General features: G+C 41.5%; 1 protein-coding gene and 2 pseudogenes across 1 annotated transcript; all 3 read left to right on the top strand.

Annotated features, from left to right (window-relative positions):
* The first annotated feature begins 240 nt into the window (after positions 1-240).
* LOC147444802 (uncharacterized) lies at positions 241-6,981 on the top strand (annotated as a pseudogene).
* A 4,763-nt stretch (positions 6,982-11,744) lies between these two features.
* On the top strand, positions 11,745-20,692 carry LOC147444801 (uncharacterized; annotated as a pseudogene).
* A 1,196-nt stretch (positions 20,693-21,888) lies between these two features.
* Positions 21,889-22,326, top strand: LOC147444800 (pentatricopeptide repeat-containing protein At2g33680-like). The gene has a single exon (XM_086528147.1). The coding sequence runs from the start codon at positions 21,889-21,891 to the stop codon at positions 22,324-22,326; it is 438 nt and encodes a 145-aa protein (XP_086384273.1).
* The last annotated feature ends 2,383 nt before the right edge of the window (positions 22,327-24,709 follow it).

The raw sequence follows: 24,709 nt of genomic DNA, 5'->3' as shown, positions 1-24,709 counted from the left end.
TGTGCAAATGGATACAAAGCCTTGGTGGCATACAATTTCAAAGTTTTTTGCACTACTTATTTATACTCAAGCTGTCAGATATTGCTTCTTTAGTAGCATCTAGAAGGCCAGGAACTGTCGTGTCTTTGATAACGACCTCTTGGTGGATAGCTTCTTTGAGATTGTACAAGAAAGCAAGTAGATAATTATGGTACAGTCCAGATGATTGGCTTAGGGCATCCCTCGCCATGTAGTCGTGCCATGCGTAATAGCTAGCTACTAGGTACTTGTAACTAAGCTCAGTTGTAACCCTCTATCCCTCAAGGCTCGGCCTGATCTTGAGGCTAATTTGTAATCTATTGTAATATAATCACTCACAATTTTGAGTTTTGCCAAAAAGAAAGAAAGATTTACTTGGTCCAAAGGAGCTAGCTTTGGTTGAGTACTTGCCTTTTGTGACCCGGGTCATGGGTTCGAGTGCGGCGAAGCGACTCTGATAGCACCCACAAATGCTTATTGTATCACCACACACAAAAAAGTGCGGTGTTACAAAAAAAATAAAAAAAATTACCATGCACACAAGTTTTTGTAGTTTTTCCCGAATCTCGATGACAAGCAACTAAGGGTAGCAAAACCTTTGCTCCACACATGAAGAGAAACATCCCTCTCAAATATTATTTTGGATTGTACCAAGGGTTTATTTTAGTATTGGTTAAAGGTTTGTCACTTTTGACTTCCCATTGGCTAAATGTGACTTTGGGTTGGCATAACAGCCACGCCACACACCTATATTTTACATTGCACCTCATATATTATTTACCAGAGCATCGTAAACATTATTAAATCAATCATAATTCATGAGATTGAGTGGTTTGAAGCTTCCAAGACCTTATTTTGGATTAGTTTTCAAAGATTGTGGAGGCATAGGTAGTGCTTCCATCAAGAGGACATGGAAATAAGCAAACAAATCTAGCAGTTGTAACCTTGAGATTAAGAATAATGAAATTCTTGCTAAGCTTCCCAATAAAGCGAGTACTCATAGTTACCACCATAATTACTTTTAAGTAAAGATAGCATTCTCACCTGCATCCATATGAAGTCCTACTTAAATTATTTTAACGTAAACTACTAGCTTAGACATGTTTTATATGTGTGTGAATTCTCTAAGTGTGAAAAGGCGATCACCCCTTCTGATTCAATTGGCATAGTAAGTATTTTACAAATTGTAATTCATTTATAATTACTTTTCAAGTTTAAAAATCCAAGTTAGTCGTTAACTTTCCTTTAAAAGCGATTTGAAAAAACTGTATTATGTACCTAGAAGAACTCATTTTTCTAAATTTTCAGGCCATAAACTTATCCCATTATCTTGCCAAACCATCATCATTGAAGTAGGATTTAAGAGTCAACAACAGCTTTCAAAATCATATCATTTAAAGACGAGTATATAGCTGCATATCATGTAAGTTAGTATGCTCATATCATTTTTCCATGAAGTCCATAATCTTAGATGGTCAAGAAACCCAAGAAATCATCCAAAACTAAGAGTAATTAAGCTCCAGTACTAAGCCAAGAGCCGGTCATATATATTTTTACAAATTTTCTACTTCTAGAATGCAAAGCAGAGCATCGACTTGGGTCAATAATTTCACCACTACCCTGAAAACTACCAAAAGTTCCATATATCTTAGCCAAAAGAGGAGAAGTATGATCCAAAGACCAAATATAAACATCCGAACTTTTATATGAACCAAAACGTATGTTAAATTGAAGTAGCATCTATACACCATTCAAAGTTTAGTGCATTATCCGAGATTTAGCAATTTATATGTGTTGTTTCTAGTCAAGAAATCCAAAACATGTTTCCCTATCCTTTTAGATTATTTCTCGAAAAGACACGATCCACTACAAGAGGTACTTCACAATAGCGACGCTCGCAGTGTGACGCACAAAAGTGAAAATCCACGGCATCGCTATGGGCGTCGCTATTTTATTTGTTACATAGCGAAGCATATAGCGATGCTGACAGGGGTAAAAAAATAAACCGAGAGCGCTCGAAAACTCAGATATCATATCTGAGTTTTTGGCGCTCAAGCGAAGAGGTAACCCGCGCTCTCCCTCTCTCTCTCTCTCTTTCTCCCCCCCCCCCCCCAACACACACACACACACACACACACACACACACATACCCGAGGAGAGGAAGGAGAGCCATGTATGCTCCTTTCCTCTCCTCTCTCTCATGTTCCCTTCCCCTCTTTCTCTCTCTCCCCCTCTCTCTCTCTCTCTCATACACACATTGTGTCTTTGAGAGAGAGAGAGAAAGAGAGAGTGTAAAGAGAGAAAGATATAAAACAAAGAGAGAGAGAGAGAGAGAGAGAGAGAGAGGAGAAAACAAAGAGAAAGAGAGAATAAAAAACCAAAGAGAGAGAGAGGGGGAGAAGACGAAAGAGAGAGAGATAAGGGGAGAAAACAAAGAGAGAGAGAGAATAAAAAACCAAAGAGAGAGAGAGATTAGGTTAAGATTTAAATTAGATTCGGTTAGATTACATTTAGATTTATGTTTATGTTGAGTTTAAGATTATGTTAGATTTAGATTTAAGTTAGATTAAAATTATGTTTAATTTAAAATTAGGAAAATATTAAAGATTAGCTAGCTATGTTAGATTTAAGTTATATTACATTTAGGTTTAAGATTTAAGATTGGATTAGATTTAGGTTTATGTTGAGTTTAATATTAAATTAGATTTAGATTTAAGATTAAGACAACATTTAAAATTAACTATATTAAATTTAGATTTAAGTTAGATTACATTTAGGTTTAAGTTAGATCTAAGATAAGATTAGATATAGGTTTATTTTGAGTTTAAGATTAGATTAGATCTAAATTTATGTTTGATTTAAGATTAGATTAGATTTAGGTTAGATTTTAGTGCATGTCAATGAAGGCGCGCTTTGCCCAAAGAGCAAACACTAGTTACACAACAATATGTATATTCCCATAAGAATCTGACACCTATTAACTCACACACTAACCATATTCAATGAGCCATAAATCACCACATGTTCAATTAGGTTAGATTTAAGATTAGATTTTGGATTGAGTTTTTATATTGGAATCTACCTTCGGGATTATAGTAAAAAAATTAGAGTTAGACGAACGGTGATCCCTCTCTTCCTCTCTACGGATGCGACCTCAAGTTGGAAAGCTTTCAATGGCATGATACTCAGATTGGAGGCCAACATGTAATGCGCTAAGTAATCCCTCGAACAAAGATCTACTGTGAAGAGATGTTAAGATGCTGTGAAATGCTACAGCTAGAGAAGAGGCAAAGGGATTTTGTCCACTACATGCACTATCATGTAGACGTGGGTGTGTAGATTTCTCGTACCCACAAATATAGGCATTGACCAATAAAGTCTAGATTATAACCCGATGGTTTTGATCTCCGTGCACCTCTAGACCGAGGTGTGCGGGGATTGGACATGACTAGAGAATGTGAGGTAGTTTACAGTGTGAACAAAGAGAGCAGTGTGAACAAAGAGAGAGAGAGAGAGAGAGAGAGAGAGAGAGAGAGAGAGAGAGAGAGAGAGAGAGAGAGATAAAAGACGGAGGATGAAGATTAAATTTATGTCCAGGTTATAAGGTTTTCACCCTCATTATGAGTAGTGACGAGGATGTGGGGCCATTCAACCGAAACACCTATCTCTCAACAAGGATCTTATGTCCTTGTAATCAATGCAAGCATGCTGTGCGACAGACAAGACGCGTTTCTTTGCAGCACGATCGCAAATTTGGCGAGTTCAATCCATCTACTAAAGATCGAGTTGTTGCCAATTATAACTCGTCGGACTCTGACGCTGGCCAACAAGCAGCAATCTTGCAACCCAATAGACGTGTTCACAGGTGCTTTGGTCAAGCAGCATACGTGAGGCCACAAGATGTAGCCTCTGATAGCTCGGAGGATGATCATGCAGACCACATTCCCAACGAGGCAATGTTTGAGCCCGAGATCGATGAAATGATCGAGACGATCATGGATTCAGATAGGCCTATTTATGATGATATGAAAAGTGAAGCCGATACACCATTGTATGATGGAGCACGTGTGTTTAGATTGAAGGTGCTCCTGGTTCTTCTCAACATGCAGGCAAAGTTTGGATGGAGTGACACTAGCGTCACAACGCTTTTCAGGTGATCTATTACAATGTGTTTACTTTAATAAAAAAACTCTAGATGTATAATGATATGATAGATTACTTCGACAATTGTACCGCATTTTTTTCGCTGTGTAGATGCTCAAAGAGCACATACTGCGAGCTGATAATGTGATGCCAGATTCCAGAGAGGAAGCAAGAAAGATCTTGTGAAACTTGTGGATGGATTACAATTTGATTCACGCTTGTCCTAATGACTGCATTCTTTTCAGAGGGGAATACATAGACATGGAGAAGTGTCCAAAATGTGATTTCGAGAGATATCGAGTAGATCTCCACGGAACAAAAATTCCACAAAAGGTTTTGGGACATTTTTCTCTGCTTCCTCACATCAAGCATTTCTTCGAATGTAAGTCCATGGCCGCCCTAGCATCGTGGCATGAGGAGAATAAATCTTCGGATGGTGTGCTACGGATTCCTGCAGATTGCACAACTAGAAAACATATAGACGGAACATGGTCAGATTTTGCCAAGGAAGCTCGAAATTTGCGCCTAGCCTGGCTATGGATGGCGTAAATCCATTTGGTCAAAGATCAACATCTTACAGTGTATGGCCCATTGTCATCGTCAACTACAACATTCCCCCGTGGTTGACTACCAAGAAGGGGTACCTATGGCTAAGCTTGATTGTGCAGGGGCGGTATAAAGTGAAGAATATGGATGTGTATCTTTGTCCACTATTGGAAGAGCTACAACAATTGTGGATTGGCATAGAAGTGGTGGATATGATCTGACACACAGGTCAACAGAATGCTTTGATCAGAGGCATTCTAATGTGGACCATGCATGACTATCCCGGACTAACAAAATACTTAAGTGATTTACACTCAAACTCAAACACTGTAAATCTTGGTTTTTCTCAAGCTTATCTATTGTCACGTGTATAGATGCAGGGCTTCAAACAAGCGGACGTGTGAGGGCTACCATGTGCCAATCACAGCGGCATCAATGGAGGAGATCGGAAAAGATGCTCAGTCGAAAGCCGCTGAGGTGGTGCCAAACGAGCATCAAGCTGCTACTCTCTATGGGGTGCATGCAGAGGATCTACAAAATGAAACGGAGGACACCTGTCTAAACGGAGAGCTCCATATAGATATAGGAAGTTATGTTGAGCTATGAGAGGATGAGAGAGAGACCTCTTAAAGCCATAAATATTGTATTTGAATAATTTTGCTTCGTTTTATATATATATTGTATTCACGTGGCTTTTTATCCATTCTTGTCTATATGCGTCATTGCATCATTGTATTTAATCGTCATTGTGTTCACTCCAGGTACGTATGCTCTAGGTATGTTCTCACAAGCAGGGACGACGAGCACTGCGCTCCGAGTGCGATGGAGACTGAAGCTGCAATCGCGAAGGAAGTGATATGTCTCTTCTCATAGATGCTGCTCGTCCCACCGCTATATCTAGTTGATCGGGTTAAAGAGACGCTAATAAGCACTAGTACTGCTTCTTAGCGTCTCTTTCACCCGATCAACTAGATCTAGCGGTGGGGCGAGCAACATCTATGAGCAGAGACGGATCACCTTCGTGATTGCAACTTCAGTCTCCGTCGCACCCGGAGCTCAATGCTTTTACAAATTCACAAGAACTTCAATGAAATCTCTCTACACAAAAAATCCCTCCCCCTTTATGAGTCCTCTCTCTCTCTCTCTCTCTCTCTCTCTCTCTCTCTACTTGTCCATGTTTTCTTCTCCATTCATTCAATTTTAAGATTAAATGTTCGGGTGTTTAATGCAGGTATGGATGATGATGAGTTTCTTTCTTCTTTGTCACCCCAGTAGAGGCAGTGGTACAAGGATCGTCATCGCTCTAGAGCACCGTCACGCTTTCCTACTCCTTTAGCATCTCCCTTTGTTTCGGAGCATTCAACACGCTTTGAAGCTTCGATGTCAACGAGACGATCTTCACACTCGTCTAGGCACCGACGCTCTAGTGATGGCGACGACGGTTGTTGTGGGGATGCCGCCGCCGATGCCTCGATACCGCTTCGTGTTCGATGAGGCTCTTTACCTTTCCCTTCTTTGCCCACCCCCACACCAGCCACGACATCGCCATCTACGCCAGGTTTTGCGCGGCTAACGGCCGTTCCTAGCTACACACCACTACCTACTCCTCTGAGAGTCACCCTAGTCGACACTCCTCACTTCGGGCCCCACACTCTAGTGGAGACACCTGACGTCCGTACCCCCATCGTCAACACACCGCTAGAGACCCCTGTCGGGACACCCAGGTTCACGCATCACTGGCGAGAGGGCTTGCCTTACTCCGTCGACTTCAGTGGCAGCATCATCTTGGATGATGAAGGCAAGAAGGTGATCTCACGCATGCAGAGTCTTTGCTCTCAGGTGTTTAGACACTACATACTAAACACTTGGAGTGAAGTACCAAGTGAATTAAAAGACAGAGTCATCGGCATGCTGCATGACGAGTTTCTCGTGTCAACACGGGATGACTGCTTCAATGAAGACCTGATGAAGGTTCGAATGCGCGAATACTGCAAGCACAAGCGTTCTGAAGTGCAAAAGGCAATGAAGCATGGGTGGAACATACCAGATTGGCTGGCCAAAGAAGATTGGAAGAATGCGAAGAAAGCAACGCGCGAGAATCCTGACAAGTGGAAGCAACAAAAGGAGGCAACCAAAGCACGAGTAGAGGCAGGGAGCTCGCACCACTTGGGGAGCGGCGGGTGGGCATCATTTGAGGCCGATTTTGTAAGTGTTTTCTCATTGCTCTTTAGGTTTGATAGTTTAGGGTTTAGGGGTTTTAAAAATCTAACATAATGAATTCTTTGTATGTTTTGACAGTGGTCGATGGTGACAGGACGTGTCCCCACACCGTACGAGCGCGAGTACGCAGGCAGGAAGGGCTTAAACGCCATTTTCGTCATTTTCGTCATTTTTCTCGTTTTCTAGTCAAAGTTGGCTAACCCAATGTAGTCAAGTTTGTTTCAATGTCCTAATGTGTCTGAAAGATAACATTAGTGATCATGATGAGAAGGCTCTTAAAAAGAGCACCAACTATATAAGATCACATAGAAGAGAGGGCAAGAAATAGTAACTAAAAAAAGACTCTAGGCAGATCCAAGAGAAAAGCAACAGAGGAAATAGGAGAAGCATACATGGTCACCTTGGATCAAGATGACCATTTTTAACCAGAGGCTGCTGATGAAAACGTGGGAGCACAATCCCTCGGACAACCCAAAGCACCAGACATAAATTTGGCCAGACAAGTGACTAAGGATCTTTGACTGAAAATTCTTGAGTTCAAAGGAAAAAAAGTAGGGACCCTCAGGTGCACCTTCAAGAATTTGAGAGTTGGGTAGTCCTGAGAGAAATACCCAAAGCTAGAGGGTGTGCTTCCTTCAAACATTAAGGGGAGCATCCCAAACACGGTACTTCAATTACCCACCATAGCAATTGTTGACGTTCAAATCATTGTCCAAACCATTTGTTCAATGTTTCAAGGACGAGAAGATTGATGAGGAGTTGCTCAGTGTTAACGAGAATCAAACAGAAGAATACGCGAGTCAAGAAATTTTTGGAGGAAATTAAATATTTAGCCACACAATTATCTTCACCACCAGGGCACAAGAGTCTTAGGGCTTGGTTGCTCAATGGGACATCATTGAAAGAGGTGGCAAGGTCAAAGATCACCCACCCTACATGCACTTTTAAAGAGTTAGTTCAAAGAGCTATGAAGATGGAGCAAAAAGGGGCAAAGAAGCAAAAAAAAGATACCAGTTCAGGTGACTCCAACAGATTGATTGGAGGATACCAACAGTTCAGATGATAAACCAGCTAGCAAACATTACAAGAAAAAGGGTTGGGAGGAGGAACTCAAAAGACTTAGAAAGAGGGTACATGAGATGTTAGGAGTACAAAGCAAGATGCCAAAGAAGGGGGAAGCATGGTGTATTCATCATCGAGAGAGCAATCATACAACCAGTGATTGCATAAAGTGTGACTAATGTGAGCACAAAGGACATGAATGGGAGGAGTGCCCAATCATGCTCTCGACCCCAACAATAAGGTTGGTTGCACTTGCGACAAGGCAAGAAGCACTACGACAACAAGCATAAATGATGCCGAGACCATACTCGAGACCACCCCCTAGGAAATTTGATTGTTGGAAGGGTGGGAAAGAGGGCCACTTTGCTAGAGAATGCACGAAGCCATTGGATCCTCAAAAAACTAACAATCCCATCATAAATTTACTCGCATCTAAGGTGGTTGTAGTGACCATATAAAAAACAAGAGAACAGTCAAACAAAGTGACAAAAACAAAACCACCAATAAAAATCTGGCAGGCATTGAAGAAAGAGACAACCCAAATAATAAGAGACCTTTGAAAAAGACCATCTTAATATGAAGAGATTAATTTAAAATGCAAAAAATAAGAGGTACCATTGTACCTTCAAAAGCAAAGGGAACAATGGTTTGGGCCAGGAAGGGAAAACACAATCCAAGTTAAGTTAGCAATTCAACAAGTATTTGAAGAGGACAATCATGAGATCAAAACTGCCACGAAACATCAATGAGACGAGGAACCAAAAGGCTCCCTATGGAAGTATATTTTTGAAAGAATTACAAAACTTTCCTTGGAAATAGCCAAGCTCGTTTAGGAGGTGCCAACAACTGACAAATTATTGGAAAAGGAGGGCTTCAAGTCAGCCAACAAAATTAACAAGACGAGAATACGCGATAACCAAGCCCCAATGGTGCTGATAGAACGCAAGATCAAGAAACATTGAAAACAGTGGATAGAAAAACTCCGGGATGGAGGAGCTGGGGTAAACATCATGTCGAAAAGGGTTAGTAAGAACTTTAAATTAAAAGTCAAATCAACCCCATTCAAACCAAGGATGGCAAATGAGACAATCTCATATCCCTTTGGAATGGTAGAAAATGTACCAATCAAGGTGGGAGGGGTCAAGATTGGAGCTTTGTTCTTGGTACTCGAGGTAGGGGACTCATACGTTTTGTTGCTAGGAAGGCCCTAACCAAGAGCGAAGACATGAGAGACACATGATTGGAGGGGTCAAGATTGAAGCTTCGTTCTTGGTACGCGAGGTAGGGGACTCATACGTCCTGTTGCTAGGAAGGCCCTAACCAAGAGCGACGATATGAGAGACACATGATTGGAGCATAGATGAGTTGACAATGCAAATGAGTAATAAAAAGATTACTGTTTCAACATCATCTACAAGTATTCCAGGGAGCCAGAGACTAGGAAACATCTTCTTGATAGAGGCCTAGGAGTTGTGGAGGAAGCTGGATACCAGTAGTATTGTCCCAATGGCCACATTAAATAGGAAATTGTTGATTTGAAGCTGGCAAACCAGTAGGGAGGGAAGGTGCCTAGCACACTTCAAGGAAGAAGAAGATGGCACCATACCAGTGCAAAAGAAAATTAGCAAGGAAGTGACTGGGGATGAGGCGAAAGACATGGAAATCGGGACTGAAGAAAATAAACAGTGAGAATCAATGAAAAACAGCCATATCAATTCGGAAAAGCACTCATGACACTGTTTATGGAATTCAAATATGTGTTCACTTGGGACCACTCTGAACTGAAAGGCATTGACCCCAAGGTGTGTCAACACAAAATCCCACTAAAGATGGATGCTAGGCCAATTAGGATGCAAAAGTATTAGAGTGAATCCCAATTATGCAAGAAAAGTAATGGAAGAGATAGATATGTTGTTGAGATCTGGATTGATTGCCAAGGTGAAAAGCAGTGATTGACTATTTCCCATCATAGTGGTCTTGAAGAAGAATGGAAGCTGAGAATCTGTGTAGATTTCAACAAGCTAAATGAAAAAAATTATTAAAAAAACATTCCCTTTACCCTTTACAAATACAATGCTAGATCAAGTAGTTGGGTATGAAATGTAGAGCTTCATGGATGGATACAATCAAATTAACTTAGCTAGGGAAGATAGAGGAAAATGTTGCCATTCAGATTATGTAATGCACTAGCAACATCCAGATTTGCTAAATATCTACAGAAATTCATGGCCATTTTTGTTGATGACTTCACAATGTATTCAAGCACGAATCAACATATGAAATGTTTGCAACTTATGTTTGAATGATGTCGAGAAAATAGGGCTTGCTTGAATCCATACCAGTGTGTGTTTGAAGCATACAAAGGAATTCTATTCTGACATGTGGTGTTGAAGAGAGGGATTGAAATGGTGGAAGATAAGAACAAAGCAATCTAGGAAGCAATGGCCCCCACTAGTGCAAATGAAATTGCAAGCTTCTTGGGATACGTCAACTTCTACAGAAGATTCGTGGAGAAGTTATCAGAATCGCCAACACCCATGTATGCCTTGACCAAGAAAGATGCCATTTTCTATTGGGGACGAGAATGCCACGAAGGGTATCAAGCCATTAAGGATATCATCTCACAAAAACCAATCCTGCAGCAACCGAAGTGGGATCATATCTTCCATGTTCATGTGGCTGCATTAGGACTAGCACTAGGAGCTATATTGGCACAACCTAAAGGAGAATTAGATTTTCCAATATACTTCGCAAGTAGGAGATTTTCCCAGGTGGCAGAACAAGCCTACACCACCACGAAGAGGGAGGCTCTTGGAGTGGTGTCTGCTGTCCAAAAATTCAGGCATTACTTACTGGGAAATTTCTTTGTGTTTTATGCTGATCACCAGGTGCTTCTACATTTAATCAATAAGGTGGTCATTCAGGGCAATCTATTCAGGCGGATGCTACTGCTACTAGGATTTGAATTGATAATCATTTGTAAGCAAGGAAAAAGTCACTTTGGTGTAGATTCTATCCAGATATGCACTAGTTGACAGAGGAGAGAGCATGGAGGATAAATTTCCTGATGCGGGTCTATTCAAGATTGAGGACTAAAGAAGATTCAAAAATGTCAGTTTCTTACAAACATGAGAATTACCGACTGGTTGGTCCAACAAAAAGAAACATGCTCTAATTATGCAAGTCAGAACCTTCACTTGGGCAACAAGAGCATTGTATCGATTCGGAAAGGATAGAGTCCTTAGGAGATGCATACCAGTGGTATAAAGAGTGCAACTACTAGAGGAGGCTTGTGAGGGGGGTTTAGGAGGGCATATGTCAAGGGAAGTGACATCACAAAAACTATTGCAAGCTTGTTATTGGTGAAAGTCCTTATTCAAGGATTCCTAGGAATGGGCCAAAGGATGTGATGCATGTCAACGAATGGGGAGACCACTACCCAGTAACATGGGGCCATTATAGCCCAGTCAGCCTCCGGTGCCTTTCATGAAATGGGGTATAGATTTCATGGGACCCTTCAACAATATGGGGAGATACAAGGGCAGCAACTGACTATGTCACCAAATGGGTCAAGGCTAAATCACCCACAAATAACACAGCCAAAAAGATAGCCACTTTTATTTATGAACACATTATTACCAGGGATGGCTACCCGTTGGAGTTACTCAATGACCACGATACCCATTTTTTGAATGAAATTGTAGAGGCATTAACAGAGGTGTTCTGCACCATTTTTTGAATGACCCTTCAAAAACATGGGGAAATACAAGTGCATAGTGGCAACAGCTGACTATGTCAGCAAATGGGTCAAGACTAAAGCACCCACAAATAACATTGCCAAAAAGATAGCCAGTTTTCTTTACAAACACATTATTACCAGGTATACTGCTACATGTTGGAGTTAGTCAATGACGAGGGTACCTATTTTTTGAATGAAATTGTAGAGGCATTAACAAAGGTGATTTGCATCAAACATCAGTGCAAGGATCCTAGGACATGCATTTATACTTAGCGTTATGGGAAAATAGGATAGAATTCAAGTCACAACCAAGCAGACACCCTTTCGTATGGCATTTGGTCAATAAGCCATTGTGCCATCTGAGTTCACCATCCCAGCACTACGTACCTCAGTCCAACATCAACTCAATTCAGAAGCAAAACTTCAAAGCAGGCTGCTAGAGCTAGAGAAGCTAGACGAGCATTATCAAAGGTCTTGATGGCAACATAAAGCAAATGAAATCTTACCATGATAAAAGATTAAAGAAGATAAGGTTCAAGCAAGGTGAGCTAGTGCTATGGTTCACTAGGAAAATAAATGGAAAGAAGAAAAGTCTCACCATGAGCTTGGCTAGACCCTATGAGTTGTTCAGGGACTAGAACGTCCCGAACGAGTAAACATGGAAAAAATTAGAAAGTATTACGCTCGATCCCGGGATCAGGAAGTGACTAAAGCCTCATACCAAGATAATTTAGACTAGGGCCTACAAGAAGACCTGGGGCTAAGGAAAGCCCCAGGAGAAGTAGACCATAGAAGGCCACACGTGGACATGCCAAGAGAGGGTGTAATGACAAGAGCTCATCATCGATGAAAAAAGACCAACTAGGAAACATAAGGTTCACATGAGAACGTCGACATGGCAAGCTACAAATGGTTTGAACAAAGATAGATGGAGAAGTAAAAGGAAGGAGAGGGCGACTAGCAATTAAGAACCACTACTCATGCATCATCACACTAATGATTCTATTGATAATGGTAGGATTCTTGACATGAGCTTCAATGGTGGAGGGCTTGTGGCTCTTTTGGAAGTGTGCTTAAATAAAGATGAAAAGTATTTGTCTGAACATGTGTTCATGGAAGTTGCAAGGGTCTTTGATGAGGGGAAGTGTGACTGGGTCAAGATGCTAGCAAAGGCCATGAACACTCAGATGGCAACCATTAAGGACAAGGGACAAAAACTATACACATGTGCTCCCATCTGGCAAGAACTCTACAAGTAGACCAAGAAAAATGAGGCAAACTATAAGAGGCCCCGAAGCCTCAGAGATGCAGAAAAGAGCTCAGGGTCAGGGTCCAAAAACAAAAAGATGGGAGCAAAAAAGACAAGCCAGACACAACCTAGGGTGAAACCTTTAGGGCCAAGCAAAAGCTAGGAGACCACCAACACATCCTAGGTCACTGCTCAAAAGGGAGCACTAACACTATCACATAACCTGAAGAAGGGTGGAATGAGCCAACTTAGAGAGACGGCTAGAGATAGTATGAAGGATTTGATAGGAAAGATCATGGCTCCCCCTAGTGCATCACAAGAAAAACCAAGCCACTAAGATAAAATGAAGCAGGAGCATCAGCTGGAACAAAATGAACTAAGGCTAATGCAAACATGGGAAGAACATCATGCACAAATCTCACAGCCAGCTGTAGCTCTAAGAACCAAAGCCTTGGAGGAGCCTTATGGATTACCTTTTGGTAGGATTCTAGTGATAACCGTTGATGGGGGCTTTTCACAGGCCAAGCTCCCATACCCCTCTTCTCTCGTCCCCACCCCATGAAAACCCCCTCTTATGGAGGAAGTGATAAAAGGCATTGGAAAAAGTAAGAAAAAAATAAAGTATGATTATGTAAATATATAAGAAAGGTAAAATAGGCCACCTCATGCCTGCGGGGTAGCCCATCCCCACCTTGCCTCCTTTTTCTTCATTGTTGCCCCGTCGGGTGTCCCTTTTCCTCTCCTCCACTCAAAAGGTCAACCCCCTCTCTCTTCCCCTTGTCCTTTCTCCTTTCTCTCTCCCCTCAAGCTACCCCATCTCTCACCAATAATGCATTATAACTCACCAATAATGCACCCTAAATCACATGCAACTTACCCTATCTTCCAAAATAGTATACCCCACCCCCTCTTTCTCTCTCCTATCATATCCCATGACCCAAATATCCCCCTCTCTCTCTAAAGGGCGCCATGTCTCTTGTCTTGTAGCTAAATAACCTCCCCCACACTCACACACACTCAGTTTCACTGAAAAAGGTGCCCACAGACCCATCCCCACCCGGTGGTTACCTGATTTTTCTTGTGTTCACACACATCTGCACACAGATTCACCTCTGAACACACTCCCCTCTCTCCCCTCTTGTAATTACTTTATTCTCCATGTCACCTCTCACTTTTTTTCATCAACCCACTTCTCTCTCTTAGTCTCTCTCTCATGAGACTGCTGTTCTGGCACATATACACACAGCCAGACAAGTGGGGCCCACAGTCACATGGCCTATGTAGATAATGATTTCTTCATTTCTAAATTCTAGAATTTCTCCCCCCTCCTCCCCTATATAAAGAGGGGTCACCATCACACTAAGGACACACAACATCACCAAAGAACACACTATGCACTGTGTGTGCCTAGTGCACACACACACACCCACACCATCACCATCACCGCAATCACCATGCTTGTCTTGAGCATGACCTCTACGCCCTTGGCTATGGAAGATGAAGGGCAACTAAATGAAGGATGATGGCCATAATCCTCGTGCGAGTCTTCGCCATCAACTCCCACCTATCCGCCATGTGCTCTACCACTCTCTCCCTTCTCATTCCCCTACCCTATGCTCCCCATTTCATCGCCTAATACTCTAAATAAAGCTTGAGGTTTTGTGAGTATGTTTTCTTGCAATGTTTTGCCCATGTGAGGTGTGCGGAATCGCCACCTAGTCTTGTGTTTTGGAGTAAGCTTGTGTATATGTGGAGTAAGCTTGTGTATATGTGATGCCTAAGTACTAAGCCGCTATACCCCCTCCCTCACTCTCTCTCTCTCTCTCTCACTTGATCTCATTTCCTTTCCTTTTCATCATTACTCCCAAGCATCCATCTCTCTTGGATGAAAACTTTGTTATGGTGGTGTGTTGTTTGCGTCCTAGCCGCTGAAGCTAGGTGGTGCCCCCTGTTTGCTTTACCATGATAGGCTCGAGGTGCGCCATTCGGTCCCCGGTGTTTTAGAGGCTGTCGGGGTTCGGGGTTCGCTTTGCTCCCGTCACCGTCCAAGAAGAGGAAATGGAACCAGCCAAGGAAATGGATGCAAGACTCAAGGAAAGCACGGTGGCCATAAACAGGCAAACCCTCCAAGTGGAGTACCTGTTCAAAGCAGCCACTGAAGGATCTTCTGGTTCCAAGCTCAAGGAAGAGATGGAGGACCTGGTATGAAGAAACAAACAGCTGGAAAAATAAAGAGCAATACTAGAGGAGCAACTCAAAGTCTATCAAGAGGAGAGTTGGGAGGCCAAGAGGAAGAAGTGGGCCAAGACAGAGAGAAAGTTTAAGAAGTAGGTGGCCAAGCTCAAAAGGAGGCAGAGAAGCAAAAAGGAGTAGCATAGAAGGAGACTACCAAGGCCAAGGATTGTATATAATATTTCAATATGGTGGCACTACTCCAAGTGATGGAAAGCATGAAGGCACTGCATGAGGAGGGAATCTAGGTGAATGGTGACTAGTTGCATGGTCTCATGGAAAACTCCATTGAGCTTATAAACTAGCACAACCAAGAACTCCTACAACAACTAAATAGGAAGACAATTGAGTCACCACCGAGGCAGCCTGAGAAGGAAGAGGATCATGAGGGTGAAAAGAATGAAGATGAGGATGACGACAAAGACCAGATAGACTCTGTGATGTCATGCATGATGCCAAATGAGATGCCTACACTAGCTCTATATGACGAGCCTCTTTGTACACGATAAAATGTTTAAAAAAAGTGTACATGGAAGGTAAGCCGCATGATGGCATGCATCTACATTAACAAGGGTCTTAAAATTGTACAAAAAATTAAAGGTAACAAAATCTTTCTTGTGAAACTATGATATTTGTATAATAGGAACGTCCCCCATCATTGGATGAGAAGGATAAGTCTCCCTCCAACACCAAAAGGAACAAGGAAAGGGCACGTTCCCTATGATATTCTTGACAATCTGGATAACAGTATCAGCTCCACACCATACTTGTGTATGGTGTTTTCTTTTTATGATGGGCACAAGTATTCCCTTTCACTAATGCATCCCTATGTATCTTTACTTTGTTAGCATATACATATATTCAAAAATCCTACTGGAAGTTCGTCCACGTGGCTGGGATTTTGTAACGACAACATTGTTATCTATAACAGCTCATGCTTTTTTTATCGTAGATAGGGCTTGCTTTTTTAATTGCAGTAGTCATCGCAAACACTTTGTCCAGGCCTCCTTCAACACTTCCTTCGTGTTCTGCATGTTAGCATGCCTTTCCTTGCTTTAGGTGGTGGTTGTTCTCTTCATGCTGCAAGAAAGCAATCAATTTTGAGTGGGGTGCAATAGGGAATGTGAACTTTGCAAATGATGAGGATGCCTCTGTCTATGCTCCAGACCAACTCAAACGTACTCTCAACGTGGCTAGATGCATTCTTGGCAGACTCATTCTTTCATGCTAGTTCCGATTAAACGCGATATGTACAACCCATCTCCCTCTGCTCCAACATCCCCAATCCATTATTTTCCCAAGTCTCCTTCAACACTTCCTTCAAGTTTTGCATGTCGATAGGCATCCTCAATTCCCCAGCATACCATGGTGATGGCATTGCCTGTTTTTGAGCCCCACTGTGCTCACCAATGCACAACCAACACCTCCTCTTCCCACCCCTAAAGGTCTGTTTGAGGGCCTCTTTCGAAACTCCTCTGTTTATTCTTCTTCACAGATATTGCACATGAAGCACACGGGCCCATCATTTTTACTGTTGAGTTTGACTCGTCGCAAGAGAGATGGCATCACAATGATAACTATGCTGGCATCAACATCGGCAACATCGTTTCCTCATAGGCAGAGTCATTGAATCCATCAGGGAGACAATGCTCAATTTTGGTAGAGATATTGGAGCAAGGTTGAATACAATGGCAAGCAGGACAAGCTTGATGTGTATGCATCCTATACCGGAGGGTGTTATGTCCGAGTCTTATCGTACTAGTTTCTATGGCTATGTAGCATCTTGATGGGCGGCCGTGCCATCCTTGTCTTCTCTTCAGCTTCTTGAGGCTCCATGGAGACTCATGACCTTGTGTCTTAGACATGGTAGAGCTCTTAAAACCTAGGACCAACCCACATACAATTTGATGCTGAAGCAAAAGGAGATGCCTACATTAATTTTGAAATTATGTGGAATGCAAAGCCCTCTTCCTCAAAGCACACGAAGTTCTTGATGGGCATTGTTTTTTAAATTGTCTCTTGGAATGTGTTGATTCATGTATGATTTGCTTGTGGCCTTATATGAGATCTTCAAATGGGTGAGAGAATTCAAGATGTGATTGTCGATAAAGGGATGTTGCATAAACATGTTGGCAATGCTTTGATTATTATGTATGCCAAATGAGGTGTCCATATGCATCCCATGGCAATCAAAGTGAACCCTGAGCTCGTACAAAGCCCTACCTAAATAGAATTCTAGAAGCCTCTTTCTTTTCAGGTGAATCAAATTAGTTTCAATTCTTGGGGGGGGTCACTATGTATAAATTGTGTATATCGTGTTTGTTCAAGGACTATTTTTAAAGCTCCTTATCTGTGAATTTTTGATAGATAAAATACACCCTTTTCCTATTCAATCTGTAGATTTTTTCCCCATTTCCATTTTTTGGGACCCTTTCGTATGTGAAAATGTGAGAAAAAATGAAATTTAATAATCCCTTCTATTGCACTCATGTGATAGTCACATAGTTATTAAGTGACCCCCCCCCCCCCCCTCCGAGTTTCAATTGACTAGGAACATAAGTATATTTGCATGCTGAAATGATGCATGCTTCCCTGCAGTTCCTTGCCAGAAGATGGAAGTGGGGGAGGGTTGTTTAATAGTTTGGATCACCCAAAGCTCCTTAATGAGCTTCAAAGTCAACTTCAGAGCTGTATAGATGAGTGTAACCACTTAGCTGGAGAATAACTTCAAAAGTTCATATTACAAAATGAACTTGCAATAAATATTACATTAGCAAATTCCTTGATTTGCATGCATGCATCCGTTGGAATCTTGCTTGAGCTAATCAAATTTTTAGAATTTTAGAAAACACTATTGTTTCTATCCGGGGTGGCATTATTTTGGCCCATGCCAGGCTCAGTGAAAAAGACCAACCGGTTGCAACATCGTTTCCTAATACATGAAGTCATTGAATGCATCAGGGATAGTGCTCAATTTTGGCAAATATATTGCAGCAAGGGTTGAATACAATGGCAACCAAGACAAGTTGGATGTGTATGCATCCTATGCTAGAGGGTGCTCAGTTTGGGTCTTATCGTACCAGTCACTATGGCTATGTAGCATCTTCATGGGAGGTTGGCTTCTCTTCAGCTTCTCAAGGCTTTGTGGAGACTCGTGACCTTCTGTCTTGGACATGGCAAAGCTCTTAAAACTTGGGACCATCCCACATACAATTTGATGTAAAAACAAAAGAAGATGCCTACATTAGTTTTGAAATTTTGTGGAATATGGAGCACTTTGCATCAAAGCACATGAAGTTCTTGATGGGCCTTTTTTGAGAGAATCATAGTAAACCCAGAGCTTGTACAAAGACCCACCCAAATGGAATTTTAAAAGCCTCTTTCTTTTCATGCGAATTAGGTTAGTTTTGATTGCCTAGGAACATCAATAAATTTGCATGCTGAAATGATGCATGTTTCCTCTTTCTTTTCACGTCAATCAGGTTAGTTTTGATTGCCTAGGAACATCAATATATTTTCATGCTAAAATGATTCATGCTTCCCTTGCAGTTCCTTGCCAGCGGAAGGAAGTGGAGGAGCATTTCCACTCCTCCTTGACTCTAATAATAGCTTGCATCACCCAGGGCTCTTTAATGGACTTCAGAGCTATATAGATGAGCGTAACCACTCAACTAGAAAATCACTTCAAAAGCTCATTTTACAAAATGATATGGTAACAAATATTACATTGGCAAATTCATTGATTCACATGCATGCATCCTTTGGGATCTTGCCCAAGCTAATCAAATTTTCAGAATTTTACAAAAACTTGCTGCTTCTAGCTGGGGTGCCATTATTTTGGCCCATGCCAGGCTCAGTGAAAAAGACCAAGCTGTTGCAACATCGGCAACATTGTTTCCTGATACACAAAAGGATAGTGCTCAATTATGGCAGGGATATTGTAGCAAGGGTTGAATATAATGGCAAGCAGGACAAGCTGGAAGTGTAGGTATCCTACACCATAGTGTGCTCAATTTGGGTCTTATCGTATCAGTCGCTATGGCTATGTGGCATCTTGATGGAAGGCCTTGCCATTGTTGGCTTATCTTGAACTTCTTGAGGCTCCATGAAGACTCACAACCTTCTATCTTGGACATGGCACAACTCTTAAAACCTGGGACCAACCCATAGACAATTTGATGTAGAAGCAAAAGGAGATGCCTACATTAGTTCTAAAGTTCTGTGGAATGCAGAGTACTCTTCATCAAAGCACACAAAGTTCTTGATGGGCATCATTTTTGAGATTGTCTCTTGGAGTGTGTTGATTATTCATGTATGATTTTTTAATTCACGATGAGATTGCTAACTAGGGGCTATCGGAGCAAGATGCCATGCTTGGAAGTGCTTTGATCTATATGTATGCCAAATGTGGTGCTGTCACGATAGCACAATAAGTTTTTGATGGGGATCCTCTCTAGGCCTTCATCTCTTGGAATGAGTGGATTCTAGGATATGGTCAACCTAGTCATTGGTAAGGAAGCTCTGAGCTATTTTACTAGATGCAACACCTTCCTATCTCTAATCGCAATCACCGATGCTTCAATCAAGATCTTCAAATGGGTGAGAGAATTTACGATGTGATTGCTGGTCAAGGGCTATCATAGAAACATCTGGGCAATGCTTTTGATATGTATGCCAAATGAAGTGTCTGTATGCATCCCATGGCAATCACAATAAACCCCAAGCTCGTACAAATCCCCACCCAAATGGAATTCTCGAAGCCTCTTTCTTTTCACGTGATTAGGTTAGTTTTAGTTGCCCGAGAACATCAATATATTTGCATGCTGAAATGATGCATGCTTCCCTTGTAGTTCCTTGCGAGTGGATGGAAGATGGAGAGGGTCGTTTCCCCTTCTTCTTGACCTTGATAATAAATTGGATCACCCATGGATCCTTAATGAGCTTTAGAGTCAGCTTTAGAGCTATATAGATGAGTGCAACCACTCAGCTGGAGAAGCACTTCAGAAGTTCATATTACAAAATGATCTAGCAATAAATAATACATTGGCAAATTCCTTGATTTGCATGCCTGCATGCTTTGGGAATCTTGACCAAGCTTATCAAATTTTCAAAATTTTAGAAAAACTTGCTACTTCTAGCTAGGGTGCCATTATTTTGGCCCATGCCAGGTTCAATGAAAAAGACCTAGCTGTTGCAACATGGGCATCATCGTTTCCTAATACACGAAGTCATTGAATGCATCAGGTATAGTGCTCAATTTTGACAGAGATATTGCAGCAAGAGTACAATACAATGGCAAGCAGGATGAGCTGGATGTGTATGCATCCTATGCTAGAGGGTGCTTAGTTTGGGTCTTATCATATCAATCGATACGGCTATGTAGCATCTTGATGGGAGGCCCTACCATCATTGGCTTCTCTTCAGCTTCTTGAGGCTCCGTGGAAACTCATGCCCTTTTATCTTGGACATGGAAGAGCTCTTAAAACTTGGGACCAACCCACAAACAATTTGATGCAGAAACAAAAGGAGATGTCTACATCAGCTTTGAAATTCTGTGAAATGTGGAGCACTCTTCATCAAAGCACTCAAAGTTCTTGATGGGCATCCTTTTCTAGATTTTCTCTCTTGGAGCATGTTGGTTCATGTATGATTTCTTAATTCATGATGAGATTTCTAGCTAGGGGCTATTGAAGCAAGATGCCATGCTTGGCGGTGCTTTGATCTATATGTATACCAAATGTGGCGCTGTCACGATAGCACAAGAAGTTTTTAATGGGGTTCCTCTCTAGGCTGTCATCTCTTGGAGTGAGTGGATTGCAAGATATGGTCAACCTGGTCGTGGCGAGGAAACTATGAGCTGCTTTTACTAGATGCAAATGGAAAGCTTGTGTCTAATTGCAATCACCTACACTTCCATTTTGAGGCTCGTGGCCTTATACGAGATCTTCAAATGGGTGAGAAAATTTACGATGTGATTGCTAGTCAAGGGTTGTTATAGAAACATGCAGCCAATGCTTTAATTGATATGCATGGTAATCACAATAAACCCCAAGCTCGTACAAAGCCCACCCAAACGGACTTTTGGAAGCCTCTTTCTTTTCATGTGAATCAAGTTAGTTTTGGTTGCTCGAGAACATCAATATATTTGCATGCTAAAATGATGCATGCTTCCCTTGTAGTTCCTTGCTAGTGGATGTAAGAGGAAGAGGGTCATTTCCACTCCTTCTTGACCTTGATAGTAGCTTGGATCACCTAGGGCTCCTTATTGAATTTCATAGTCAGCTTCAGATCTGTATGCGTAACCACTCGGCTAGAGAAGCACTTCAGAATTTCCTAATACAAAATGCTGGCAACAAATATTACATTGGAAAATTCCTTGATTTGCATGCATGCATCCTTTGGCGATCTTGCCTAAGCTAATCAATTTTTTAGAATTTTAGAAAAACTTGCTGCTTCTACATGGAGTGACATTATTTCGGCCCATGCTAGGCTCTATGAAAAGGATCAAGCTGTTGCTCTTTATCATGAGATGCTCAACTCGAGATATTGGCATATGGTCTTCATATGTAATAGTTCTTAAAGCATGTGAATCACTTTAGTGACTGGCATGTAGGTGCATGCTCATACTGTCATGAATGGTTTTGAGTAAGATGGTTTTTTTGACGGTACATTGGTTGACATGTATTTGAAGGCCCAAAAGCTTGATGTTGCCCAAGTTCTCTTTAGTAGATTTCCACACAAAAATGTTGTAACATGGACTATAGTGATCACAGGGTATGCACATCATGATCAAGCAGAGGAAGCACTTCATTGTGCAAAGCAAATGGAGTGGGAGGGTCTTCAATTGAATGAAGTCAACATTGTTGTGCTTTTCAAAGCATGCTCTAGAATTGCAGTTGTAGAGCAGGGCAAATGGGTACATGACCAAGTTATCAGAAGGGGCCTAGATATCGACCCATTTATTGGTAGCTTCCATGTTGACATGGATGGCAAGTGCGACAACATGGAAGAGGCTTGTGCAATATTTGATAGATTGCCTTACAAAGATTGTGTGTCATGGAGTGCCTTGATTGCTAGTTATGCACACAATAGACAGGGTGAGGAGTCTCTTGAATGATTTGAAGGGATGGTGCAGAGAGGAATAGAGCCAGATAGGGTTACATTCATTTTTACGATAAACGCTTGTACCAACATATAGCTTTAAAACATGGAGAATCGATTCATGCAAAGGTAATCAATAAGGGGCATGAATCTAATTTCCATATAGGTAGCACAATGTAAATATGTATGCAGTTGCTTTAGAGGATGCTCACTTGCTATTGTAGTTGTTGCTACTAAGAAATGTTGTTGCATGGAGTGCGATAATTGTTGGCTGTGCTGTACATAGCAATTTCTCCTTAGCTTCTGGTTACTTTTAGAGCATGGGCTCAAGCCAAATGATGTGCCTTTCAACAATTTTTTCTCTGCTTGCAGTCATGTAGGCAAGGTTGAGGAGCCATGCCGACATTTCAAGTCCATACGGCAGGACCATAACTTAGAACCTACCCTAGAGCACTATAATTCTATGTTGGATGTCCCTGGTAGAGCAATACTTTTAAAGGAAGTAGAGGATCTAATGGAAAGTAAACCATTTTTTCTTGATATTATTATCGGATAGACCTCCTCGCTTGGCTCTTGTAATACTCATAATGATGTGAAATTAGGAGACCGCTGCTTCAATATGGTGCCCGATAAAGGTAGTTGTACAACTGCTTATACATTGATGTCTAGCATCTATGCCAATGCAGGTATGGATAAGGATGCAACAAAAATACAAGGCAGGAGAAGGTTCTCCGAAGCATAGAAAAAGCCAGCCAAGGCTTACATTGAGGTTGAGAATCAAGTACATTCCTTCCTGGTTGGGAGATGACATCCATCCATGATCATATGATGTCTATGCTAAACTTAAATCCTTAAATGCAGCCAAGAGAAGGGTTGAGTATCAACATTCCAATACCATAGTTGCTAAAGACAAAGGAGATCATAGTTGTGGGCATTCAAAGAAACTAGCCATAGCCTCTGGGCTCATAAGCACTCCTCAAGCACAACCATCCGGGTAGGCAAAAACTTGAGGGTATGTCCTGATTGCCATACAATAGTAAACATTCCAAGGTGGAAATGCGGGAAATCATAATATTGGATTCCTACATGATCCACAAATTTAGGGATGGATTGTGTTGCTGCAACGGTTCTTGATTAATTTGTGGGTAATAGTTGCAAAAACTCCATCCAAAGCTGCCAAATGATGCTACAAGATTTATGTGAATGGTATATCACCATTGAATGAAGATTGCCTGACCGTCTTGCCCATGAGAGAAATTTTAGATCAGTAAGTGAGGTGAGAGTTTCTCTTCAGACAAAGTCTCTTGGGCGTTGCGACGAAGTTATGCCCTCGTTTAAGGGAACATTTCTCTCCAAACACTTCCTCCAATATATTTAGCTCTTTGAAAGTATGTGACCTTACACAACGCCTTCACATAAATGAGAATCCACGACGAGATTGCAAGATATACCAATAGGAGTAGACAAGCATCATGTCGGCAAACTCATTCACAAAGCTTTAACCAACATCATCGTGTTCGTTATGACAATCGACAAATGAATGTCGAAACAGAAGGGTACGTAAAATACTATGAATTCTATGCTCATTACTACTGACGCAGTGAAATAAACGCACTGAAAATTGCACGCTACCGTGGGAATGGCACATTCCCTCATATTATAAAAATTGGGAAGGATTGTGCAAACTCCCCAATGCAAGGATACTTGCATGTTTCTTTTTTCCAAACATAAAACGGAATAACATTTAAAATTAAACATATTCCAAATGATCCATATTATCAATTTCTACAAATTCTAATTCTTTTTATGGTTCTTTTGCGAGGTACATGGACAAATAATGGGGCATCGTGATCGTAACATACTAGAGGCGGTACCAATTAAAAATAAGGGAAACATGCTTTGATGAACAGTAACAAACTTTCTCTTTCTCTTTCTTGCTTTCTCTCTCCACTTTCTTCTTGCGGATGATACTCTTGTTGAATCTACATGATGAGATTGTTAGACAAGGGTTGCTCGATATGTATGCAGAATGTGCTGCCCTCACCAAAAGCATGTAAGTTCTTGATAGGCATCCTTTCTGGGATGTCTCTTGAAGCACATTGATTGCTGTATATGCCCAACATGGCTGTGGCAAGGAAGCTCTAGGTTTTTTTAACCAATACGAAGCAAAGACCTCTCTTTACATGGTTGTGGCAAGGAAGCACTCAGATGCTTTCACCATATGGGAAGGAAAGGCCTTTCTTCAAATGCAATCACGTCTGCAATCAGGCCCTCTTGGAAGATTGCAATGTACCAGGGATAGCAAAGTGGCGACGATAAGCGTAATCTCTCTCTCTCTCTCTCTCTTCCCCTCCCAATTGCTAAAATCTAGTTCTCTCTGTCCTTCACTCTCCCCTAAT

Source organism: Adiantum capillus-veneris, chromosome 13, assembly GCF_014529385.1.
Source record: "Adiantum capillus-veneris isolate H3 chromosome 13, ASM1452938v2, whole genome shotgun sequence".
NCBI lineage: Eukaryota > Viridiplantae > Streptophyta > Polypodiopsida > Polypodiales > Pteridaceae > Adiantum > Adiantum capillus-veneris.
Note: the sequence above shows the minus strand (reverse complement) of the source record. Positions and strands in the feature narration are given on the sequence as shown.